Here is a 25,457-nt window from a genome sequence, read left to right on the forward strand (position 1 = left end):
CGACATCTTGACCTAAAATGTAATGTTTACTTATGCGTGTACACTTCTGGCAGCGTACGTATGCACGGTACAAATCAGGCAGCTGGTACAGATTGGGCAGTGACAGGGACTTCTTTAGGTTTCTTTAGGATGCCATAGAACAGTTCTTACATTTCGTGGAGTTCTTGTTTCTTTAGGACGCCCATAAGACATCTAAATTGCCAGTCCTTTAATCCTTTATGGTCTCCTTCGTGATCTCAGCGGTTACTGTGTCATAGAGCATCAGTGCCAATGTACTGTAGGGGTGCGATTGTAAAGCCTAGGTTTGAATTCATGGTCATTTGGAGAAACTCACCTTAGCAAAAACAACCAACAGAACACATTACTGCTTTGTGGAAATGTGCAAAAATCAAACTTGCAGCCAAGCTTTTCCCAATGCAGTTTATTTTACAGGACATTTAACACTTCTATTCCCTCTGAAAGAAAGAAACATTCTTCACACAGTGTCAGAGAAAGGCTGTAGAAGATGAGTATGGCTGATGTTGCCAGAGAGAGGCTGTGGAAGATGGGCATGGCTGATGTTGCCAGAGAGAGGCTGTGGAAGATGGGTATGGCTGATGTTGCCATATGTGTAACTAAACCGAGGGACCTTCCTTTGATTGTATTCTTGTGCAAAGCGTTTGGTCCCTTTCAGTGGAGACCAGGTAGGCCCGGGGCCAGCCCTGCAGCCAGGGTAACGGCCTCAGAAGGGCCGTTCCCTCTGAACAGGGCTCTGACATGGGCCATGGACATGTAACTCCCAGAGACTGTTTTTCTTTCTCTCTCACTCTCTTTCCTTACATGTGGGAACGTTTTAAATATTACAAAAAAAAGGTACTTTATGGTTTCGGGAATTTTAAAATTAAGAAAAAAAATGCTGACTCGGGTCCCATAAAATCATAACTGGCTTTCTACCCTATGAACACACCTATGCAGCGTTTCCAAGCAACGCCGCTCACTTCGCTGCAGTTCAGGGCCGAGCCACACGGTGGCAGGCTTTCGTAGGACAGCGCAGTAACAAGCTTGTGGCTTCAGTCCCTGAAGCACAGGAAACGCGCGGAAGGCACTGAGGAAGAAGGACTCTGAGAACAGAATGCACAGTGTTCCAGGAGGCGGGACCGTGTCCCTAAAGGGTGCGTCTCCACCCTCCCCAGGGCTCCACCTCCGGGCTACTCTCCTAAAAACATAAGCGGAGGCAAAACGGCTTCCTCAAAGAAGCACCGGGAGAAACAGGCTACCACCCCGACTGTGTGAATATGTTCAGGAACATTTTCAAATACACTGTTTACATTACATTGGGAAACACAATGTACACAAGAGAGAAATTTATATTAAATAGACAGGGTCGTAAAGGGAGATACGGTGACTTCCCGAATCTCAGGTGCAGACACACATTCCAGCTCTGTGCCAGCCGCACTCAGCATTCCGTAATGAGATCACTCCCAGCGTGTCCTGTCCGAGAGGACCCAGCAGGGAGAGAGACAGTGGCCCAGAGGGAACGGCAGACACAGGCACAGTCAGGTCAAAGGGCACTTCAGAAAGGCCTGCGGTGTACGTGTCCAGGAGCTGGTCACAGCACAAACACAAGGCCGTATTACAGGAGTCATGTACGAGGGCTACAGTATGACGTGCTGGTGTATGGGGTGTCCATACAGCAATGTGCTGTTCATATAAGGCCTACAAGGTGAGAGCACAATAAACAGGGTACAAAAAGAGGGGGTACAGGGGCAGATAAGGGTCTGAAAGAGGGGGTGCAGGGGCAGATAATGGTCTGAAGGGGTGGATACAGGGGCAGATAAGGGTCTGAAAGGGGGGTACAGGGGCAGATAATGGTCTGAAGGGGGGGTACAGGGGCAGATAAGGGTCTGAAAGGGGGGTACAGGGGCAGATAATGGTCTGAAGGGGGGGGTACAGGGGCAGATAAGGGTCTGAAGGGGGGGGTACAGGGGCAGATAAGGGTCTGAAAAGGGGGGGTGCAGGGGCAGATAAGGGTCTGAAAAGGGGGGGGGGTGCAGGGGCAGATAAGGGTCTGAAAGAGGGGGTGCAGGGGCAGATAAGGGTCTGAAAGAGGGGGTGCAGGGGCAGATAAGGGTCTGAAAGAGAGGGTGCAGGGGCAGATAAGGGTCTGAAAGAGGGGGTGCAGGGGCAGATAAGGGTCTGAAAGAGGGGGTACAGGGGCAGGTTGCACACATGCACACGCATGGGAATGTGGTAATTCTCAAATTTGGGGGATCCAATTCCCACTTGTGGAAACCTCAGGGTGCCTCAGGCTCAGGTGGAAAGGGGGAAGTCCTCCTTTTGGTGTGACACTTCAGCGTGTGCTTCTGATTGGTTAGCTTGTGCCTCACTGGTTTAAGCCCCACCCCTCTGAGCCAACAGTGAGCAATCAGAAGAAAAATGGGAACCAAAGAAGTGCCTAAGAGGACCGTGATAGGACACAATATAAATGACATCACAGAGAGTAGAGTCACTGTTCAGAAACTGGGACATGGCGCTTCTGTGAGGCGGTGGTTAGCAGGGGAGGTGCTTTCTAGGTATGGTGGAGTGTTATCTCTCTCTCTCAGGCTCTGGAGCTTCTTTGATCTGCCGGGTGTGCACTAGCGCCCCCCCCAGGAGCTGGGCCTCCAGAGCAGCCTGCAGGTCTGGCAGGGGCTGCAGTCCTGTTAGCCCCGCCCCTTCAGCCCCGCCCACCAGCGCCCGTTTCCTCCGCTTCAGGTCCATCTCTCCCGGCCGCCCGTTACCCTGTGCCCCGCCCGCATCCAGGCCCTGCCCCCGGCCCGCAACCCCACCCCCGGCAACACCCACTTCCTGCTGAGGGACCGCCCCATCCTCCTTCAGGTCCCGCCCCCCCTTCTTCAAGTGCGCCGGTTCTAGCCCCGCCCCCAGCCCCGCCTCTGGCCCCGCCCCCACTCCTGGCCCTGCCCCAGCCTTATTCTTAACCTCCTGAGCCTCAATCTCAATGGCTGGCTGTGCTGCCCCTTCTCTCTGCTCCGCCCCCTCTCTCTGCTCCACCCCCTTCCTCTTCTCCCCCACCTTCTCCCGCCCAGCCTTCTCCCTCTCTCTCTCCATCTTCTCCTCCCTCTCTCTCTCTACCTTTTCCTTCTCCTCTTTCTCCACCTTTTCCTTCTCTACTTTCTCTTTCTCCAACCTCTCCTTTTCCTGCTTTTCTTTCTCTACCCTGTCTTTCTGTGCTCTGGCTTTCTTCTCTCTCTCTATCCTCTCTTTCTCCACTCTGGCTTTCACCTCCTTTTCGATTCTCTCCTTCTCCGGGTCCTGTTCTGGACCTGCCCCACCTGGCCCCCCCTCCTGCTGGGGTTTTGAGTGGGCGGGGCCCTCCTTGTCCCGCTCAGAATCCACAGCCTCCTTGCCCCCCAGCGGGACCCCCCTGGCTCCCACCCCCCCAGCATTCAGATCCTGCTTGGCCACGCCCATTCCTTCTTTGCTGTCCTTGGCCCGCTGACGGGCATCTTGGGAATCTGCGTGAGGCTGCGCCCCCTTCGGGGGCCCCTCCCCTGCGGCGTTCCCTCCATGCTGGGCGACGCTCCCCTTCACTGGCCTGTGGGGTTCGGCAGCGGCGGCGGCATTTTGGGGGCCCCCGTCCTGGTGCTCAGAGTCCAGCGCTGGCCCCTGGCCTCCCACAGCTCCATCCAAGGGTCCCTGGCCTGTCTTCTCCACCCCCACTGCATCAGGGGCCACAACTGAGAAAACCACACAGAGCACAGTCACATCCACCCCAAACAGTCACATCCACATCTACCCCAAACACAGTCACATCCACATCCACCCCAAACACGGTCACATCCACCCCTAAACACAATCACGTCCACCCCAAACACAATCAGATCCACATCCACCCCAAACACAGTCACATCCACCCCTAAACACAGTCACGTCCACCCCAAACACAGTCAGATCCACATCCACCCCAAACACAATCACATCCACCCAAAACAAAGTCATATCCACCCCAAACACAGTCACATCCACCCCTAAACACAGTCACGTCCACCCCAAACACAGTCAGCTCCACATCCACCTCAAACACAGTCACATCCACCCCTAAACACAGTCATATCCACCCCTAAACACAGTCGCATCCAGCCTAAACACAGTCACAATCACCTCAAACAGTCACATCCACCCCAGACAGTTACATCCACCCCTAAACAGTCACATCCATATCCACATCCACCCCAAACAGTCACATCCACCCTAAACACAGTCACATCCACCCCAAACAGTCTCAACCACACCTAAAAACAGTCACATCCACCCCAAACACAGTCACATCCACCCCTGAAAACAGTCACACCCACCTCAAACACAGTCACATCCACCCCTAAACAGTCACATCCACCCCAAACACAGTTACATCCACCTCTAAACTGTTACATCCACCCCAAACACAATCACATCCACCCCAGTCACATCCACCCCTAAAAAGTCACATCCACGTCCACCCCAAACACAGTCATATCCACTCCTGAAAACAGTCACATCCACCCCTAAATAGTCACATCCACCCCAAACACATTCACAACCACCCCAAACAGTCACATCCACATCCACCGCTAAACAGTCACATCCACCCCTACACAGTCACATCCACCCCTAAACACAGTCACATCCACATCCACCCCTAAATATAGTCATATCCACTGCAAATACACTCACATCACGCCTAGACACGTGCAGAGTGTGTGAATGTGTGTAGTGTGTTTAGTGTATGTGCAACGTGTGAATATGTGTAGTGTATGTTCAGCCTGTATGTACAGGGTGTGACTGTGTGTAGTGTATGTGTATGTGTAGTGTGTGTGACTGTGTAGTGTATGTAGTCTATGTGACGGTGTGCAGTGTATGTGTAGTGTGTGACTGAGTGTAGTGTGTGTGTAGTGTGTGTGACTGTGTGTAGTGTATGTAGTCTATGTGACTGTGTGCAGTGTATGTGTAGTGTGTGACTGCGTGTAGTGTGTGTGTAGTGTGTGACTGTGTGTAGTGTATATGTAGTATATGTGTACCTGCAGGGTGCTGATCCTGGTGGATCTCTTTGTGCTGTTCTTCGATCACGGCGAGCAGTTTCTCGTGCTGATCCAGAAGCCTCTTCTGCTGCTCCTGCTGTTCCTTAATGACCTGCAGAAGCACAGCGTGGTCCAACTGCCCCTCTGCCAGGACGAACAGAGACTGAGCATTACTCCCTGCTGTACGTTACATATACTGAGCATGTTACATTGGGCATGTTACGCTGGGCATGTAACACTGAGCATGTTACACTGGGCATGTCACACTAAGCGTTACTCTCAGCTCAGTGTAACGTGCTGCACGTAACAAACAGTATACTGAGCATGTTACACTGAGCATGTTACACTGAGAATGTCACACTGAGTGTTACTCCTAGCACATTACACTGAGAATGTTTCACTGATGTTACGCCCAGCCTATTACACTGAGTACATTACACTTAACACGTATGTAACATGTAACGCCCAGTATTAAGTGCTGTACTGAAGAATGGAAAGCAGAAACCAGAGAAAGAGAGGCTCGTACCTGCAACCAGCTTTTTAATCACTGCAGCACAGATCCAGCGCAAAGCCGGCAGGAGAGCAGAGAGCAACAGCAAGAGAAAGGGAGGGAAGGAAAGAGGAAGGGATGGAAGGAGAGAGAAAGGGACAGAAGGAGAGAGGCAGGGAGGAGAATGCTTTAAAGGAGTGAGAACGGCATGCCTCTCCAGATCCTCTTACCATGTCTGCACATGATGGTCAATGGCCTACACACTGAGTACTAGCACAGCCATTACACACTGAGTATCAGCACAGACATTACACACTGAATACCAGCACATCCATTACACACTGAGTACCAGCACAGCCATCACACACTGACTACCAGCAGCCATTACACACTTAGTACCAGCATAGCCATTACACACTTAGTACCAGCACAGCCATTACACACTGAGTACCAGCACAGCCATTACACACTTAGTACCAGCACAGACATTACACATTCAGTACCAGTATAGCCATTACACACTCAGTACCAGCACAGCCCTTACACACTGAGTACCAGCACAGCCATTTCACTCTCACTCTCACTCACATTCCTCACCTTCCATCTTGTCTTCGGCGCCGGTGTCTTTGGCTTCCAGGCTCTTCCGCTCTTTGGGCTCCTGGGGTGCCTCAGGCTGCACCGCCTTCTCCTCCTGGGGTGCCAGGGGGGGGTCCCCTAAACCACAGCAACAACCACATTACTGCACCCCTAAACCAGCACATTAGTGCACCCCTAAACCAGCACAGCAATCACATTACTGCACCCCTAAACCAGACTCACGTTTCCCAACAGGCTGTTCAGGGATCTCCTCAGACTTCGCCCTGACATGTTCAGCCTTCCCAGCATGCACCTCTTTGTCAGCAGGAGGGTTGTCCAGGTCCTTGTAAGGCGGCTTCTCCTTCTTCTCATTGACTGGAGCTGGTTTCTCCATCACCTCATTAGCCTTCTCAGCCACTTGGCCCACCTCCCTCTTCCCTTGTGACTCCTCCCCCACCTCCCCACCCTTATTCTGGGCTTCCTGTGGTTTCCCCGCCCCCTGCTCAGACTCCTCCTCTTCCTGTGCAGGAGGCTTCACTTCCTCCTGCAGCTCCTCCTGGTCCTTCTTCTCGTCCACCATCACCTTGTCGTGGGGGATGGGAGGCTCATGACGATGTGCCTCTCCGTCGGGCACTGCTACACCTGAAGAGGCGGAGTCACATGCCTGTCAGGCTCTGAGCCAATCACTGACCGGCTGCCACACAGTGAAGTCACGTCGGCATTCAAGGTGCAAACCCTTTGGCTCCAGTTGGCCTGGAATGCTACGTTAACTCACAATATGTGTGTAGTTCTGAGTGTGTGGTTCTGGGTGTGTGTGTGGCTCTGGGTGTGTGTGTGTAGTTCTGGGTGTGTGTGGCTCTGGGTGTGTGTGTGTAGTTCTGGGTGTGTGGTTCTGGGTGTGTGTGGCTCTGGGTGTGTGTGTGTAGTTCTGGGTGTGTGGTTCTGGGTGTGTGTGTGGGGTCCTGGGTGTGTGTGTGGGGTTTTGGGTGTGTGTGGTTCTGGGTGCATGTGTGTGTAGTTCTGGGTGTGTGGCTCTGGGAGTGTGTGTGTGTGGTTTTGGGTGTGTGTGTGTAGTTCTGTGTGTGTGTGTGGTTCTGGGTGTGTGTGGCTCTGGGAGTGTGTGTGTGTAGTTCTGGGTGTGTCTGGTTCTGTGTGCGTGTGGTTCTGGGTGTGTGTGGTTCTGGGTGCATGTGTGTGTAGTGCTGGGTGTGTGTGTGTGTGTGTGTGTGTGTAGTTCTGGGTGTGTGGTTCTGGGTGTGTGTGTGTGTAGTTCTGGGTGTGTGGTTCTGGGTGTGTGTGTGTGTGGTCCTGGGTGTGTGGTTCTGGGTGTGTGTGTGGCTCTGGGTGCGTGTGTGTAGTTCTGTGTGCGTGTGGTTCTGGGTGTGTGTGTGTAGTTCTGGGTGTGTGTTTCTGGGTGTGTGTGTGGGGTTCTGGGTGTGTGTGGTTCTGGGTGCATGTGTGTGTAGTTCAGGGTGTGTGGCTCTGGGAGTGTGTTTGTGTAGTTCTGGGTGTGTGTGATTCTGTGTGCGTGTGGTTCTGGGTATGTGTGGTTCTGGGTGCATGTGTGTGTAGTTCTGGGTGTGTGGTTCTGGGTGTGTGTGTGTGTGTGTAGTTCTGGGGCTGTTTTCCTGGGTGTGTGTGTGTAGTTCTGGGTGTGTGGTTCTGGGTGTGTGTGTGTGTAGTTCTGGGTGTGGGTGTGTGGTTCTGGGTGTGTGTAGTTCTGGGTGTATGGTTCTGGGTGTGTGTGTGTGTGGTTCTGGGTGTGTGTAGTTCTGGGTGTGTGTGTGTGTGGTTCTGGGTGTGTGTGTGTAGTTCTGGGTGTGTGTGGTTCTGGGTGTGTGTGTGTGTGTTGTTCTGGGTGTGTGTGTGTGGTTCTGGGTGTGTGTGTGTGTAGTTCTGGGGGTGTGTGTGTGTGTGTGTGTGTGTAGTTCTGGATGTGTAGTTCTGGGTGTGTGTGTGTGTATGTAGTTCTGTGTGTGTGTGTGTGTGTAGTTCTGGATGTGTAGTTCTGGGTGTGTGTGTGTATGGTTCTGGGTGTGTGTGTGTGTAGTTCTGGATGTGTGGTTCTGGGTGTGTGTGTGCGTGTAGTTCTGGATGTGTGTGTGTGTGTGTGTGGTTCTGGGTGTGTAGTTCTGGGTGTGTGTGTGTGTAGTTCTGGGTGTATGTGTGTGTGTGGTTCTGGGTGTGTGTGTGTGTGTAGTTCTGGGTGTGTGGTTCTGGCTGTGTGTGTGGTTCTGGGTGTGTGTGTGTGTGGTTCTAAGTGTGTGTGTGTGTGTTGTTCTGGGTGTGTGGGTGTGTGGTTCTGGGTGTGTGGGTGTGTGGTTCTGGGTGTATGGTATCACCTGCATTGGGTCGGTCCAGTTGTACGTTCTCCTCCTTCTTGGGTATCTCCACGGGGCCTTTGATCTGGGGGGGTTCTGCCGGCTCCCAGCCCAAAGGTTGCCCAGCCCCCCCAGGATTCCCTGCCTGAACCGCCACGTCCGGCACCAGCGCCGGCTTCTCCACTGCCAAGAGAGAACCGGGTCACGAGCAGAACCGAGAGAGAACCGGGTCAAACCCGAACCGAAAGAGAACCACATTAGAACAGAAGATTCAGTCAGGTAAAACTTGACTGGGTCATACGGGAGTAGCAGGTGGTCTGTATTAAATAGGTACGGCCAGCAGATGGCAGCAGAGCACATGGTTTAATGACCTCACACGACAGCAATGCTCACTTTACAGCTCTACCGGTAAAGCAGGGTCTGCATTGGGTTCTGAAAGGTTCTGCAGGGGTTCTGAAAGGTTCTGCAGGGATTCTGAAAGGTTCTGCAGGGGTTTTGAAAGGTTCTGCAGGGTCCTGAATGGTTCTACAGAGTTCTGCAGGGATTATGAAAGGTCCTGCAGTGGTTCAACAAAGTTCAAAACACTTTGATAAGGATGTTCCCACAGTACCAAACACATACATACACACAAAGGTTCTCCAGAGTTCTGCATGGTTTCTTAATGGTTTCTGAAGGGCTCTGAAGGGATTGGATGGGGTTCTACAGGGTTCTGTAGGGATCTGCATGTGTTCGTCAGGGTTCTGTAGGGTTCTGCAGGGGTTTGTAAGGGGTTCTGCAGGGTTCTGTGGGGGCTCTGAAGGGTTCTGCAGGGTTCTGAAGAGTTTTGCAGTGGTTCAACAAAGTTAACAAATTTAAAAACACTTCAAGAAGGATGTCCCCACCATACCAAACACATACATGTAGAGAGCTATTGAGACACAAACATACGCTTGCATGCGGCACGCACGCACGCACACACACACGCTTGCACGCACACACACACGTACACACACGCATACACACACACACACGCACACACAGTACCTGGGACATTAGGAAGAGAGTCCTTGTCCATTTGGTTATTGGCAGGAGCGGGAGGGGGCTGGACTTTGGGGGGATCGCCGGTTGACAAGGAAACGGTGGTGAAGGTACTGATGAGCAGGATACCGAGGCCAACCCACAGCACCAGCTACAGACAGACAGACAGACAGAGAGACAGAGAGACAGAGAGACGGACGGACAGATGGACAGAGAGAAACAGGCATATCAGCAGGGTGAAGAGACCACTACGCACTCTCCATGATTATGCACTCTCCATGACTACGCGCTCCCCAGAGCTACACACTCTCCATGACTACGCACTCTCCATGACTACACACTCTCCATGACTACACACTCTCCATGACTACGCGCTCCCCAGAGCTACACACTCTCCATGACTACGCGCTCCCCAAAGCTACACACTCTCCATGACTACGCACTCTCCATGACTACACACTCTCCATGACTACGCGCTCCCCAGAGCTACACACTCTCCATGACTACGCACTCTCCATGACTACGCGCTCCCCAAAGCTACGCGCTCTCCATGACTACGCACTCTCCAGAGCTACACACTCTCCATGACTACGCGCTCCCCAAAGCTACACACTCTCCATGACTACGCGCTCCCCAAAGCTACACTCTCCATGACTACGCGCTCTCCATGACTACGCACTCTCCATGACTACGCGCTCTCCATGACTACACACTCTCCATGACTACGCACTCTCCATGACTACGCACTCTCCATGACTACGCACTCCCCATGACTACACACTCTCCATGACTACGCACTCTCCATGACTACGTGCTCCCCAGAGCTACGCACTCTCCATGACTACGCGCTCTCCATGACTACGCACTCTCCATGACTATGCGCTCTCCATGACTACGCGCTCTCCATGACTACGCACTCTCCATGACTACGCACTCTCCATGACTATGCGCTCCCCAAAGCTACACACTCTCCATGACTACGCACTCTCCATGACTACACACTCTCCATGACTACGCGCTCCCCAAAGCTACACACTCTCCATGACTACGCACTCTCCATGACTACACACTCTCCATGACTACGCACTCTCCATGACTACACACTCTCCATGACTACGCACTCTCCATGACTACGCGCTCTCCATGACTACACACTCTCCATGACTACGCACTCCATGTAAGGAATCACCTGAGCAGTGAATCGGCTCTTCTGGATCTTCCTGTAGATGAGGGCGGGGCAGATGAAGCAGATCAGGCTCCCCATGGTGGCGCCTGTCAGTCCCAGGATGGTCTCCACTGAAAACACACCATGGACACGCAGGCATGAGACCCACCAAGGACCCGCCCCGCCTCGCACTGCCACGCCCCACTCCGCCAAGACCACCTCGCACTGCCACGCCCCACTCCGCCAAGACCCGCCCCACCTCGCACTGCCACGCCCCACTCCGCCCCACCTCGCACTGCCACGCCCCACTCCGCCCCACCTCACACTGCCACGCCCCACTCCGCCCCACCTCACACTGCCACGCCCCACTCCGCCCCACCTCACACTGCCACGGCCCACTCCGCCCCACCTCACACTGCCACGCCCCACTCCGCCCCACCTCACACTGCCACGCCCCACTCCGCCCCACCTCACACTGCCACGCCCCACTCCGCCCCACCTCGCACTGCCACGCCCCACCTCGCACTGCCACGCCCCACTCCGCCCCACCTCGCACTGCCACGCCCCACTCCGCCAAGACCCGCCCCACCTCGCACTGCCACGCCCCACTCCGCCCCACCTCGCACTGCCACGCCCCACTCCGCCAAGACCACCTCGCACTGCCACGCCCCACTCCGCCAAGACCCGCCCCACCTCGCACTGCCACGCCCCACTCCGCCCCACCTCGCACTGCCACGCCCCACTCCGCCCCACCTCGCACTGCCACGCCCCACTCCGCCAAGACCACCTCGCACTGCCACGCCCCACTCCGCCAAGACCCGCCCCACCTCGCACTGCCACGCCCCACTCCGCCCCACCTCGCACTGCCACGCTCCACTCCGCCCCACCTCGCACTGCCACGCCCCACTCCGCCCCACCTCGCACTGCCACGCCCCACACTGCTCAGGGCTGGACTATGTCTGTCCCCACCTACACACACTCTCCAATCAGATTCATCACCCATTCAAACCAACAGGAGAGGAACCTGGAATGGGCTTTCTGTCCTGGAAAGAAGACATTCCACAATATTCCTCTCAGGAATATTCCCAACCCCTCTTCCCCCAGACTAACTGTTAGTGAACTCAAAGTACCGCATGCAGTAAGACGACATCTGTAATTATGGGGACAGACCAGATCCTGCTAACAGACACACAGCTTCAGTCTGCAGCCGACCACAGGAAGACAAGCATGTGAAACAATCTTACACGCAAACACGCACAAGAACACATGCGCACACACACACACACACACACGCACACATGCACACATGCGCACACACACGCACGCATACACACGCTTTCCACTCACACACAGAACACGTACACGCACACACACACTCATGCACTGAGGACATGCACATGCATGCACACACGCATGCACACACACACTGACCGTTAGGAATAAGGATTCCACCCAGCATGGTGCCAAAGACGATGCAGAGGGTGATCATCTTGAACCGCAACGGAGGCATGTACCCTCCCGCAGCAAACGTCCCATCCTTCTGCTACAAGAGAGAGGGAGGGAGGGAGAGGTAGATGGAGGGAAGGAGAGGAAGAGAGAGAGGGAGCAAACCACCAACAGGTTAACTGACAGTGAGGTGGGACATGGCAGTGTCAGATGGCATGCAAGTTTACTCTGATCGCCCAGTCCATCCCACCCAAACACTTACATCATCAGTCTGCATCCCCTCCTTTTACCGTAAAACACTTAATACAGCCTCCCACCCAAACACTTACATCATCAGTCTGCATCCCCTCCTTTTACCGTCAAACACTTAATACAGCCTCCCACCCAAACACTTACATCATCAGTCTGCATCCCCTCCTTTTATCGTAAAACATGTAATACAGCCTCCCACCCAAACACTTACATCATCAGTCTGCATCCCCTGCTTTTACCGTAAAACACTTAATACAGCCTCCCACACAAACACACATTACATCATCAACCTACATCCCTATTTACCATAAAACAGTTACTACAGCCTCCCACACAAACACACATTACATCATCAGTCTGCTTCAGCTCCAGGTCTGCATGCTGCACCTGTAAGCAGTGAGCACTAAAACATCTCAGAAAATGGCACCAGCAGTGGTGAGAGGACAGCCCGCGTAGCTGTGTGGGCGTGGATAGGGAAGGGCGTGGCCAAGGAAGGGGCGTGGCCAGGCTCACCTGCTGCTCGAACAGCATGGTGTTGATGGCCTGGCGACAGGGCAGAATCATCATGGGAAAGCCCACGGCCACAGACATCATGAAGCCCACGCGGATCATCTCTGTCACCAGGTTAGAGGGGAAGTTCATCAGCACGTTCCCCGCAATGTCATCCGTGAAGCTAACATAGCCGAAAAAGCCCACCTGTAGGGAGGGAGGGAGGGAGACAGAGAGAGAGAGAACGGGGGGAGAGAGACAGAGAGGGAGAGAACGGGGAGAAAGAGAGAGAGAGAGAGAATGGGGGGAGAGACAGAGAGAGAGAGAATGGGGGGAGAGACAGAGAGAGAGAGAATGGGGGGAGAGACAGAGAGAGAGAATGGGGGAGAGAGACAGGCAGAGAGAGAACGGGGGAGAGAGACAGAGAGAGAGAATGGGGGGAGAAAGAGAGAGAGAGAAAATGGGGGAGAGAGACAGAAAGAGAGAGAACAGGGGGAGAGAGAGAGAAAATGGGGGAGAGAGACAGAGAGAGCGAGAACAGGGGGAGAGAGACAGAGAGAGAGAACAGGGGGAGAGAGACAGAGAGAGAGAACAGGGGGAGAGAGAAAATGGGGAGAGACAGAGAGAGAGAGAACAGGGGGAGAGGGACAGAGAGAGACATCAGTGCTGTGTGTGTGTTACTCCTCTGAGTGTAACCATGTTAGCACCACTGTGTCCTCATGCTACACTGAGTAACAAGCCCAGAGCCTTTAGCGCTATGCTACACTGAGTAACAAGCCCAGAGCCTTTAGCGCTATGCTACACTGAGTAACAAGCCCAGAGCCTTTAGCGCTATGCTACACTGAGTAACAAGCCCAGAGCCTTTAGCGCTATGCTACACTGAGTAACAAGCCCAGAGCCTTTAGCGCTATACTACACTGAGTAACAAGCCCAGAGCCTTTAGCGCTATGCTACACTGAGTAACAAGCCCAGAGCCTTTAGCGCTATACTACACTGAGTAACAAGCCCAGAGCCTTTAGCGCTATGCTACACTGAGTAACAAGCCCAGAGCCTTTAGCGCTATGCTACACTGAGTAACAAGCCCAGAGCCTTTAGCGCTATGCTACACTGAGTAACAAGCCCAGAGCCTTTAGCGCTATACTACACTGAGTAACAAGCCCACAGCCTTAACCGCTATGCTACGCTGAGTAACAAGCCCAGAGCCTTAACCGCTATGCTACACTGAGTAACAAGCCCAGAGCCTTTAGCGCTATGCTACACTGAGTAAAGTAGGCAGAGCCTTTAGCGCTATGCTACACTGAGTAAAGTAGGCAGAACCTTTAGTGTTATGCTACACTGAGAAAAGTAGGCAGTGTACTCAGTAAAGTAGGCAGTGTACTCAGTAAAGTAGGCAGTGTACTTCGTATGAAGTAGAACTTCTTGTGCAAAACGAAGCAATGAATGTACAGGCAAAACTCTCCATTCTCCGTCCTACTCTGATTTAGAGGGCGAACGTACCATCTTCTTCGCCTTTTTTTCTTCTTGTGCATAGCTAGATAAACTAAAGCCAGTTTAAACACTTTAAACGTTTTGTTTTGTGTTGTGATCTCGCGTCGCCCTTGTCTTTATACATCCATGGCATAGCCGCGAGACGGGGGTCTGGGCGAGATTCCAGCCCCGGTTAATAGCTGCCTCGTAATTATTCGTAATTATTCACGCCCCAGCGGTGTGGAGCGACTTTAAACGGTGCGGTGTTCTCACTGAGTATACCGACAACAGTGTTCGTGGACATGTTCGCCGGTGGTTCTCAATCCTGAAGTTCTTTCTTCTTACTAAGTATACTGCCAGTTTAAGGCTTAGAGAGAATGCCTCGTGTTCAGGCACCAGCCCCCCACCCCCATGATCTGTGACCCCCACCCCTATGATCTGTGTCCCCCACCCCCTATGATCTGTGTCCCCCACCCCCTATGATCTGTGCCCCCCACCCCTATGATCTGTGCTGCTGCTGAACCTGATTTGGGCTCATTTTGGCTGCATTAAACCCCTGGAGTTCTACAAAACTGCCACTCAGAGAAACACATGGCAGCAGAGAGACAGACAGAAGGGAACAGCGCCCCCTCTCTGTAGCAGCAGGCTCTGCAGAGAGACAGACAGAAGGGAACAGCGCCCCCTCTCTGTAGCAGCAGGCTCTGCAGAGAGACAGACAGAAGGGAACAGTGCACCCTCTCTGTAGCAGCAGGCTCTGTGGGGCTCACCGTGATGTAGAAGGTGGTGACCACGTTGAGGGAGGAGGTGAAGATGGTGCTCATTCTCTTGACTGATGGCTCATCCAGGCTGTCGTAGGTGGGTAACACCTGCCTGTAAATCCAGAGAAAAGCGTCGATTTCCACCTGTCCTAAAGTCCTCACATTTACCTGTCCTACAGCCCTCACCTTTACCTGTCCTAAAGCCCTCCCCTTTACCTGTCCTTTACCTGTCCTAAAGTCCTCCCCTTCACCTCACCTTCACCTGTCCTAAAGCCCTGACCTTCACCTGTCCTAAAGTCCTCCCCTTCACCTGTCCTAAAGCACTCACCTTTACCTGTCCTAAAGCCCTCACCTTCACTTTCACCTGCCTTAAAGCCCTCATCCATTACCAACCATACATTTACATTTCACACACACACACACACACACACACACACACACAAGAGTATCACACTGGGTACCCAATATGGTGCAGTAAGGCCGAGGGCATGGTTACTGCACCATATTGATCATATCACGATAAGAAGCTGAACAGAAGGCAGCATTTGCAGTGTGGCAGTGTAGCATAAGACCCCAGCATTTCATGTGCCCAGTGTAATACTCTTACAGGTTCGGAAAGAAAGATGGATTCTGCATTCAGAAGGATTTCAATGGAAAGTCAAACCATGAACACAGAGACACACAAATTCAGCCATGGCACAAAGACTGGAAGTGATAAGAGAAGTAAATGCTGAGTGGAAAGGGGAGAAGGGATGGAGGAAAGATGAGAGATAAAGGAGAGATGGAGGTATGAAAAAGAGATGGAGGGATGTTCTCTGTTTTCTCAGAGAAGAGCTGACCATCACCAAGACACCCAAACCTCCTCTCCACCCTGTACCCAGAATAGCCCCTCCCCCAGTCATATTCCACCCTGGAAGGCCCCTCCCACTCTCAGTCATGCCTGGGAGGCCCCTCCCCCTCTCAGTCATGCCTGGGAGGCCCCTCCCCCTCTCAGTCATGCCTGGGAGGCCCCTCCCACTCTCAGATTCCACCCTGGGAGGCCCCTCCCCCTTTCAGATTCATACCTGGGAGGCTCCTCCCCCTCTCAGATTCATGCCTGGGAGGCCCCTCCCACTCTCAGATTCATGCCTGGGAGGCCCCTCCCCCTCTCAGATTCATGCCTGGGAGGCCCCTCCCCCTCTCAGTCATGCCTGGGAGGCCCCTCCCACTCTCAGATTCCACCCTGGGAAGCCCCTCCCCCTCTCAGTGATGCCTGGGAGGCCCCTCCCCCTCTCAGATTTATGCCTGGGAGGCTCCTCCCCCTCTTTCCCAGCACTCAGAAAGTGCACACTCAGCTTCCCGCGCACAGAGGAGCGCCATCTTTCTCCACTGGACTTAATACTGTAGGGTCGCGACTGAGTCCGAGGAGGGGTGCAACACTTAACCCGAATTACTTCAGTAAACATCCAGCTGCATGAACATTTATTAAACGGAAATGTTTAGTTGCACATAATATCACTGACAGCAGTGCTTGAGATATTAATGGTGATATTACGATATTAAAGGGCAGCATTTGAAATTGATGTTATTAAAGAGACCAGCGTTTGAGATTAATGACACTACGACATTAAAGAAAGCAACATTTAAGATGAATAATAATAGAGAGCAGTGAGATTGATGATATGACAGAGAGTAGCGTTTGAGGTTTATAATATTAGAGAGTACAGTGTATGAGATTAAAATTATTATGAATTTAGAGAAAGCAAATTTATGATTAATATTAGAGAGAGAACAGCATTTGAGATTATGTTGGAGAGAGTGTTTGACATCAATGCACATGATATTATAGAGATGGTCTTTAAGATCGATGCACGTGATATTAGAGAGATGGTGTTTGATATTGATACACATGATATTAAGAGATGGTGTTTGAGATCAATGCACATGATATTATAGAGATGGTCTTTAAGATCGATGCACGTGATATTAGAGAGATGGTGTTTGATATTGATACACATGATATTAGAGAGATGGTGTTTGAGATTGATGCACATGATATTAGAGAGATGGTGTTTGAGATCGATGCACATGATACTAAGAGATGGTGTTTGAGATTGATGCACATGATAATTGAGAGATGGTATTTGAGAGCGATGCACATCATAATTGAGAGATGGTATTTGAGATCGATGCACATCACAATTGAGAGATGGTGTTGAAGATCGATGCACATGATATTAGAGAGATGGTGTTTGAGATCGATGCACATCATAATTGAGAGATGGTATTTGAGATCGATGCACATCACAATTGAGAGATGGTGTTTGAGATCGATGCACATGATAATTGAGAGATGGAGTTTGAGATCGATGCACATGATATTAGAGAGATGGTGTTTGAGATCGATGCACATGATATTAGAGAGATGGTGTTTGAGATCGATGCACATGATATTAGAGAGATGGTGTTTGAGATCGATGCACATCACAATTGAGAGATGGTGTTTGAGATCGATGCACATGATAATTGAGAGATGGTGTTTGAGATTGATGCACATGATATTAGAGAGATGGTGTTTGAGATCGATGCACATCACAATTGAGAGAGTGCCGTTTAACAGAGCAGTTAAATCTCACTACGCCAGAAGGTAAAATTGGAGGTCAGAACCTAAAAGAATGCTGTGTGAAAAGCACTCAAACGGTATTAGAAAACAACAAAAAAAACCCATCTACGTCGACTGGGAATATAACAAAACCAAATGGATCTACCACTATTGTAAAACAAAAACAAAAGGATTTAAAGCTGTTATGAAACAAAGAACACAGATCTACCACTATTACAAAACAAAAACGAATGTATCTATCACTATTATAAAACAATTTAGAGACATATCATTATCTTCTACAGTCCAAACAGTTCAACAACCAAAACAGAATCAAACTCCAATTGAAGGTGGGGCTTCAGGTCAGAACACAGTGGAAAGAGGCGGGGCTTCAGGTCAGAACACAGTAAAAAGAGGCGGGGCTTCAGGTCAGAACACAGTGGAAAGAGGCGGGGCTTCAGGTCAGAACACAGTGGAAAGAGGCGGGGCTTCAGGTCAGAATACAGTGGACAGAGGCGGGGCTTCAGGTCAGAACACAGTGGACAGAGGCGGGGCTTCAGGTCAGAACACAGTGGAAAGAGGCGGGGCTTCAGGTCAGAACACAGTGGAAAGAGGCGGGGCTTCAGTGTAGAATAAAGCCAAAAGCCAAAGGGGGCCAGGTGTACTTTAACCCAAAAAAACACCCCCCCCAGAGAAAGGGAAGAGCAGGGAAGAACGGCCAAGAACCCGAGCCAGCAGCGAGACTCCCCCACCCCCCCGGCCACGCCGTTCAGGAACAGGAAGAGGAAACCAGGGCGTACTTACGACTGACAGGCGAACGCCATGCCACAGATGGGCAGACAGCGAAACAGCCCGTCCCAGCGCAGCAGCCTGACCCGCCCCGTCCACTGGCCACTGAGGAGGCCATGTTTGAAAGAGGACAGCACCATCTGCGGTCAGGGGAGAGCGGCAGGGTCAAAGGTCAGCCCGCAGGGGAGGGGGCGTGGCCCAAGGCCCGGGCCCATCAGAAAGGGGGCGGGGAGACAGGAGGGAGAGGGGGAGGAGTCTCAGAGTGAAAGAGAAGTTCAGAAAATCGCTCCTGCTAACGCCCCCGACCCCCCCACCAGGATTAAACCCACATGAACGGGTGTACAGTGACACCTGCTGTGTGCAAATAAAGGTGTGACCACAACAGGACCGAGCGCACCCGAATTTAGGAGGTGGGATCTTTGGAGGGGAGGGGGTGGGGTGGAGGGAAAGAAAGGACAGTTTGGGAACCCCCCGGGCATGCACACGAGCGTAAACGACGGACTGGAGAGGAATTTGGGAGTACACCGCATTCACAGAGGTTTAAAGATGGAGGAAACATGATCTTGTACAGGGACATGGCTTTGGGGGGGAAGCGGGGTGGCAGGAGGGGGAGGAGTTAACAGCTCAATCAAAGTGAGACTCCCATAACTGCCGGCCTGTCCCTCTTTAGCCCCGCCCCCAACTATAAACTCCACCTCCGGGTCCACAAGTCCCACCCTCAGCCGCTGAAAGAATGCTGAAATGAAATGGACAGTAACGCGCGCACGCACACACACACACACACAAGCATGCAGACACAGACCGATGGGACCAGACCGCACTATGCTGGTTCTGCAGGTAGGGGGCGCTGTGCCTGTGGCTCTCTGTACTTACGGGTGGCAGCAGAAGGTGGTAGCGATAATGGGCAGGCACTGAATGACGCCCGACATGCGCCACAGGTTGACACGCTCCACCCAGGAGCCACTCACAAAGCCGTAACGCAGAGACGACAACACTATCTAGAAGCAGCATGACGGAGAGGGAGGGAAACACATCACACACCGTTAGAGTCAACCGCTAGAGGCTGTTAGAGGCCCGACTCTACTCCAGAGAGAGGCTCCTTAATCACAGACAGAGTTAGAGGCCAGACTCTACTCCAGAGAGAGGCTCCTTTATCACAGACAGAGTTAGAGACCAGACTCTAGTCCAGAGAGAGGCTACCCTATCACAGAGTTAGAGGCCGTTAGAGGCTGGATGGACAGCAGCTGATTCCGGATCCTGTAGGGCCAGTAAGGTAGCTGGTGTTGTAACAGGTGAGCGGAGGGGGGCATGAGCCAGGTGCTGTTTCTATACTCACCCCCGTCCCCGCCATCCTCCCACCCCGTTCTGTGGTATCTCTGAATTTAACCAGATTTAACCCTGGGACTGCAGACCACAAACTCCAACAGAGCAGAGCCCAACAGCACAAATGAATACTAACAACAAACTACAACCTGCCACAAGCAACCAGCACAAACTACAGCCTTCCACAAGCAACCAGCACAAACTACAGCCTGCCACAAGCAAACAGCACAAACTACAGTCTGCCACAAGCAACCAGCTCAGACTACAACCAGGCACAAGAAAACGGCACAAACTACAGCCTGCCACAAGCAACCAGCTCAGACTACAGCTTGCCACAAGCAAACAGCTGAGACTACAGCCTGCCACAACAAACAGCTCAGACTACAGCCTGCCACAAGCAAACAGCACAAACTACAGCCTGCCACAAGCAACCAGCACAAACTACAGCCTGCCACAAGCAAACAGCACAAACTACAGCCTGCCACAAGCAACCAGCACAAACTACAGCCTGCCACAAGCAAACAGCTCAAACTACAGCCTGCCACAAGCAAACAGCTCAGACTACAGCCTGCCACAAGCAACCAGCACAAACTACAGCCTGCCACAAGCAACCAGCACAAACTACAGCCTGCCACAAGCAAACAGCTCAAACTACAGCCTGCCACAAGCAAACAGCTCAAACTACATCCTGCCACAAGCAACCTGCTCAGACTACAGCCTGCCACAAGCAACCAGCACAAACTACAGCCTGCCACAAGCAAACACCACAAACTACAGCCGACCACAAGCAAACAGCACAAAACTATCTGTGCTCAGGTGTAGGTTAGTTAGTGGGGGGGAAAGCACCACAAAACAAGAGGAATTTTCATTTGAACTTTCTAGTGAAATAAGCCTTCACCATCTTCAGCCAAAGCCCTGAGACAGGCAGTACTGAGGCTGATCACGGACATGCACGTATGAACCTCACACCTCATCTACAGACCAGCCTGCCAGGTTTGACTGCTTTGGTCTGGATGCTGAAATGACAAGTTCAATGATTAGCAGGAGGAACCATCATCTTCATCTTCATCTCCCACAGGGCTCTTCACCACAACAAATCTACAACATAAAACTGTGGAGAATTTTTTTTTTTTTAGTGGCAAGACGGCACAGCATTCAGGCCGTGACACAGAGAAAAGGTGCGTGTTGGACTCTTGCTTCATTGTCCATGTGCCCTGGTGCTGCCCCCTGCTGGCGCGGAGGAGAACTGCTCACCACAAACATGAAGAGGGTGTAGAAGATGAGCGCCATGGCGGAGAAGGACTGGATGGATGACATCATGTTCCTCTGCAGGCTGAGCGGCAGCACGATGAACAGCGACACGGCGATGAGCAGCAGCACCCGGAAACTGCCCGTCACCTGCACAGCAACAGGAGAAAACACGCCCACCGCATGTCACATAAGCAAAGGGCAGGGCTTCATTACCTGCTGCCTCACCTGCGCGGCTAACTCACCCGAGAGGCTAAGTCACCTGAGCGACTGCCTCACCTGTGCAGCTAACTCACCCGAGCGGCTAACTCACCTGTGCAGCCAACTCACCTGAGAGGCTAACTCACTTGTGCAGCTAACTCACCTGAGAGGCTAACTCACCTGAGAGGCTAACTCACCTGAGCTGCATCAGGTAAATACTCACTTAAATGGATGTGTGCAAAATATGAGCTCTGTAAGTCACCAGAAAGGAATGAATAGTAAGTGGTAATAATAATAATAATCACTGCAATATTTCTCTGTTCTGTTTATACAGAAAACACTAAACATCCTCAACAGGTGTGCATAACTCACACTAAACAGACAGCAGAAGACTGGTGGTCACCTGCAGTCTTCCACTCTCCCAGCTCCTATAAAACCCTTCAGGTTCTGCACACAGTAAAACTGCCCTTTTATTTACTGTAAACAAGCTGTTGTGACAGGGGGCGGAGTTCAGTGGGGGTCACTGATGGACAGGGGGCGGAGTCCAGTGGGGGTGACTGATGGAAAGGGGGCGGAGTCCAGTGGAGGTGACGGATGGGCAGGGGGCAGAGTCCAAAATAGGTGACTGATGGATAGACCAGAGCTGCTGCTGCGGAGTGTGTGCTTGGGCCTCTCACCAGTCAAACCAGTTTACCCACAGCTTTACTTTACCTGCACCTGGATCAACTGTGTGTGTGTGTGTGTGTGTGCGCGCTTCTAAGTGTGTGTGTGTGTGTGTGCTTGCTTGTGAGTGTGTGTGCGTGAAACAGAGAGAGAGAAACCTACCTGAAGACCCAGCAGCTGAGCAAAAAAGTTGGAGCCCAGATCAGCGATGACAACGTAAAAGGCGATGCAGGTTCCAAGCATCAAGCCAATCATACTGCAGACAGAGAAAACCCACTGGGCATCAGACCAATCTTACTGCAGACAGAGAAAACACACTGAGCACCAGACCAATCATACTGCAGACAGAGAAAACACACTGAGCACCAAACCAATCATACCGCAGACAGAGAAAACACACAGAGCATCAGACCAATCATACTGCAGACAGAGAAAACATACTGAGCACCAAACCAATCATACCGCAGACAGAGAAAACACACAGAGCATCAGACCAATCATACTGCAGACAGAGAAAACATACTGAGCACCAAACCAATCATACTGCACACAGAGAAAACACACTGAGCACCAGACCAATCATACTGCAGACAGAGAAAACACACTGAGCATCAGACCAATCATACTGCAGACAGATAAAACACACTGAGCACCAGACCAATCATACTGCAGACAGAGAAAACACACTGAGCATCAGACCAATCATACTGCAGCCTTCAGCAAAGACTGCGATACTGTGTAACTACACCAGTTAACACAGGAGTTAATTTCAATAACATGGTATTAGTAAGAATAATAAAGTGTTAAAACAATTACTGATGTAAAAAATACTCACCTTGTTTCTACAAGAGCTTTTCCTGCTTTCCCATAAGCATGGAAGGCTGGAATTACAAACCGACATTCAAAACACGGGATAGTCCTCACATTTAGCAATTTATCTCAGTTTCAAGAAGAATGACAAGATCTGGAAACGGTCTCCAAGCAACAGGTTTGCCTGCTAGCACCATAAAACAACACCAGAGTGATGTCAGGGGGCGCGTGGCCTCACCCAGTCCCGCATAGGTCCGGCGCTTGCTGCTGCTGGCGGAGTGCACGAGGAACATGCAAGACTGGTGCGTCATCCACGAACAGAAGAAGAGCAGCAGCGTACCCAGCGCGATGCCACACTGCGGCCCCAGCGCGAGACACGGGGAAGACAAGGGAGAACCATCATCAGTAAGACACCGACTCACCGCCAGGCCAGCTCGTGTGCGTCTTTCTCGGCACTCGGAACACAACCCAGACTGTTCCTAAACTATAAAACAACTTAAGTAAACACGGTGCTTTTAGCTAGCTTAGCTTACTACAGGGATAAGACAGCCTCGGTGCAGGGTCAGCCTAGCCGCCACTGCCTGGGGTCGCTGGATTTTTAGCCCTGCAATCGATAGCGGGCTGGTTTTTTTATGCATTTCCCCACGACAGCGTGTGCCGCGCCAGGATATGGAAAGTGACGAACCATTGCCTGCGGTTCGCTTTCCATGCACCAGATTTCACGGTCTTGACGCGGGGTAGCGAGCAAGTAAGCGCCCCACAAACACGGGCAGCTGAATCACAATCAACCCCACAGTGTACCGTACCTGCTTAAAGCAAGAGAGCATCGTTAGGGTACCGTAGTGTACCGTACCTGCTTAAAGCAGAAGGGCATCGTTAGCACGCTCACTCCTACGATGCTGTTGACCACGTTCATGATCAGACCCCAGTTAGACGCCGTCATCTTGCTGTTAAAATTCGCGCTCTCGTATTTGCTGAACTTTCGATGTCGGGCAGCTATGAGGCTGGGAAACCTTAGATGCAGACTGTATGGCGAATTTTAATCCAGCCAAATTCAGCGGGTGTCCTTCGGAAACTAATGACGTGGCGCTTCGCTCAGAAAAACACAAACACCACCCATCACGGCGGTTGGCGAGTTAGGAAGTGAAATATTTTCGTTTGCTACAAACTAATGAGCTTCCACCAGATCAGCTGGCTAAATATCTTTCTCTTTTTTTGCAAACACATTAATTCAACTCATCGTTTTCGAACGAAAACTTTTTCCAAACACATAATCACAGCCCAGCCCCGCTTTCGCCTGTGTCACAGTCGGCGGCCATAGTTCAAATGTGTCCCCACAGGACGAGTCGCTGACAGGTTTATCGGTCCCTTTGCTGATGGAAGATGTTTATTGTCATTTAACTCGATAACTGAATCGCCGATACTAAGAAGACCACTCAGTTTCGCACATATCCCGAATGCATAACCAGGAAGTACGCGAACCTCCCACAGCAGAAACACGTCGACAACAACCAAGAGGGCGAGCCCACGGGGCACAACGTCCGCAACACTGCGACCCTCTCTGTTGCCCCTACCGGAAGGAGGTCCAAACACCCCAAACGTTTATTTCAGGGTGGCATATGTTGACACACGCACGCACACAGGGCATGCACTCACACACAGAGCGTGCGCACACACACACACACACACACACACACACACACTTAGTATTATTAAACAGGTCAATAGAGGTCAGAGGGGAGAGACTGATTTACCTTCTTCAGCAACCGTCTCCATAGCAACAGGGCCACAACAACTATTTCCAAGCATTCCTTCCTCAGCTTCATCTGTTCCAATGATAAGCCTGCTTTAATGCCAGCTAATGCAGACACGTATGGCAGCAGTAATTCTGCCTAAACGGCTTCAAATGAATTCGTGTGTTGTCTGTAAATATGAATGCTGTATCCACTATGTATAAACAAAGCAAAACATCAGAACTTCAAAATTCTGATGAACACACAACAAAGACATCGTTAAAATTAAAATGAGAAGAAGACATTTCATGTAGATTTTATGTTTTGCAGTTTGGGATGATTAGTCTGTTTCCTGGCAGGACAATTCTGGCCTTAGCATGTTGTTTTTCAGTTCACCAGCAGGGGGAGTCTGTGAGCCTGCAAAATTCTCCTTATCCGGCTTCTGATTTAGTGCTGGTGGTGTAACTGGGATTCCTCTCCCTTCCTTTCATGTTTGTGTGTGGATATAACCACTTCCACACTCCACGGTTTAAATGAGAGCCATGGTTTATTTCTGACCTGCATCCAGCTCTTATCTCATCTGACCCAGGAGCGAACCGGCTGATCTCACAGTGAACAGGGCACAGGAAGAGCAGCCAGTCAGGTGAGATCAGCAGGGAATGATATCATCACTGAGCTCATATGGCCTTGGCAGCTGACAGGTTTAAATATCTCAAACATCCCTTCCTCTACATTCAACAGTGCAGCCCATGCACAGTGCCTATGTGTATATGTGTGTGCGCACAGTGCCTATGTGTGTGTGCCTGTGTGTGTGTGTGTGTGCATGTATATGTGTGTGCGCACAGTGTCTATGTGTGTGTGCCAGTGTGTGTGTATATGTATGGGTGTGTGTGTGTGTGAGCGTGTGTTCCTGTGTGTGTGTGTGTGTATGTGTGTGTGTGTGTGCGTATGTGTGTGTGTGTGTGCATGTATATGTGTGTGTGCACAGAGTCTATGTGTGTGTGCCAGTGTGTGTGTATATGTATGGGAGTGTGTGTGTGCGTGTGTGTGTGTGCGTGTGCATGTGCCTGTGTGTGTGTGCGTGTGTGTGCA

The 25,457-nt window shown here is 51.6% G+C and overlaps 1 protein-coding gene across 5 annotated transcripts; it reads right to left on the reverse strand.

The window, feature by feature from the left end:
• Positions 1-404: 404 nt before the first annotated feature.
• On the reverse strand, positions 405-24,160 carry slc38a10 (solute carrier family 38 member 10). Of its 5 annotated transcripts, none has more exons than XM_035405410.1 (17): positions 23,486-24,160; positions 22,871-22,988; positions 22,658-22,703; positions 21,985-22,078; positions 20,965-21,108; positions 18,403-18,527; positions 15,027-15,129; positions 12,817-12,999; positions 12,037-12,145; positions 10,630-10,736; positions 9,447-9,591; positions 8,445-8,606; positions 6,346-6,744; positions 6,124-6,240; positions 5,563-5,583; positions 5,037-5,180; positions 405-3,716 (listed from the first exon to the last, which is right to left on the reverse strand). In XM_035405410.1, exons 1-17 carry the CDS (start codon positions 23,573-23,575, stop codon positions 2,566-2,568), a joined length of 3,258 nt encoding a protein of 1,085 aa, XP_035261301.1. In that variant the 5' UTR covers positions 23,576-24,160; the 3' UTR covers positions 405-2,565. The 5 variants fall into 5 exon arrangements, with proteins under 5 accessions (XP_035261301.1, XP_035261298.1, XP_035261300.1 ...); XM_035405407.1 differs by having other exon boundaries at positions 12,037-12,148; XM_035405409.1 differs by lacking the exon at positions 18,403-18,527 and adding an exon at positions 19,261-19,385 and having other exon boundaries at positions 12,037-12,148.
• Positions 24,161-25,457: the final 1,297 nt, after the last annotated feature.

The sequence above is a fragment of the Anguilla anguilla genome, chromosome 2 (assembly GCF_013347855.1).
Source record: "Anguilla anguilla isolate fAngAng1 chromosome 2, fAngAng1.pri, whole genome shotgun sequence".
In the NCBI taxonomy this organism is placed as follows: domain Eukaryota; kingdom Metazoa; phylum Chordata; class Actinopteri; order Anguilliformes; family Anguillidae; genus Anguilla; species Anguilla anguilla.

Excerpts from the sequence above, each read along its gene's own strand:
- slc38a10 (XM_035405407.1), bottom strand. The coding sequence starts at position 23,575 with ATGACGGCGTCTAACTGGGGTCTGATCATGAACGTGGTCAACAGCATC. Across the intron at positions 22,704-22,870 it reads CCGGACCTATGCGGGACTGG|CCTTCCATGCTTATGGGAAA; the intron begins GTGAGGCCACGC and ends TTGTAATTCCAG. Across the intron at positions 6,745-8,444 it reads ACTGGACCGACCCAATGCAG|GTGTAGCAGTGCCCGACGGA; the intron begins GTGATACCATAC and ends CCGCCTCTTCAG.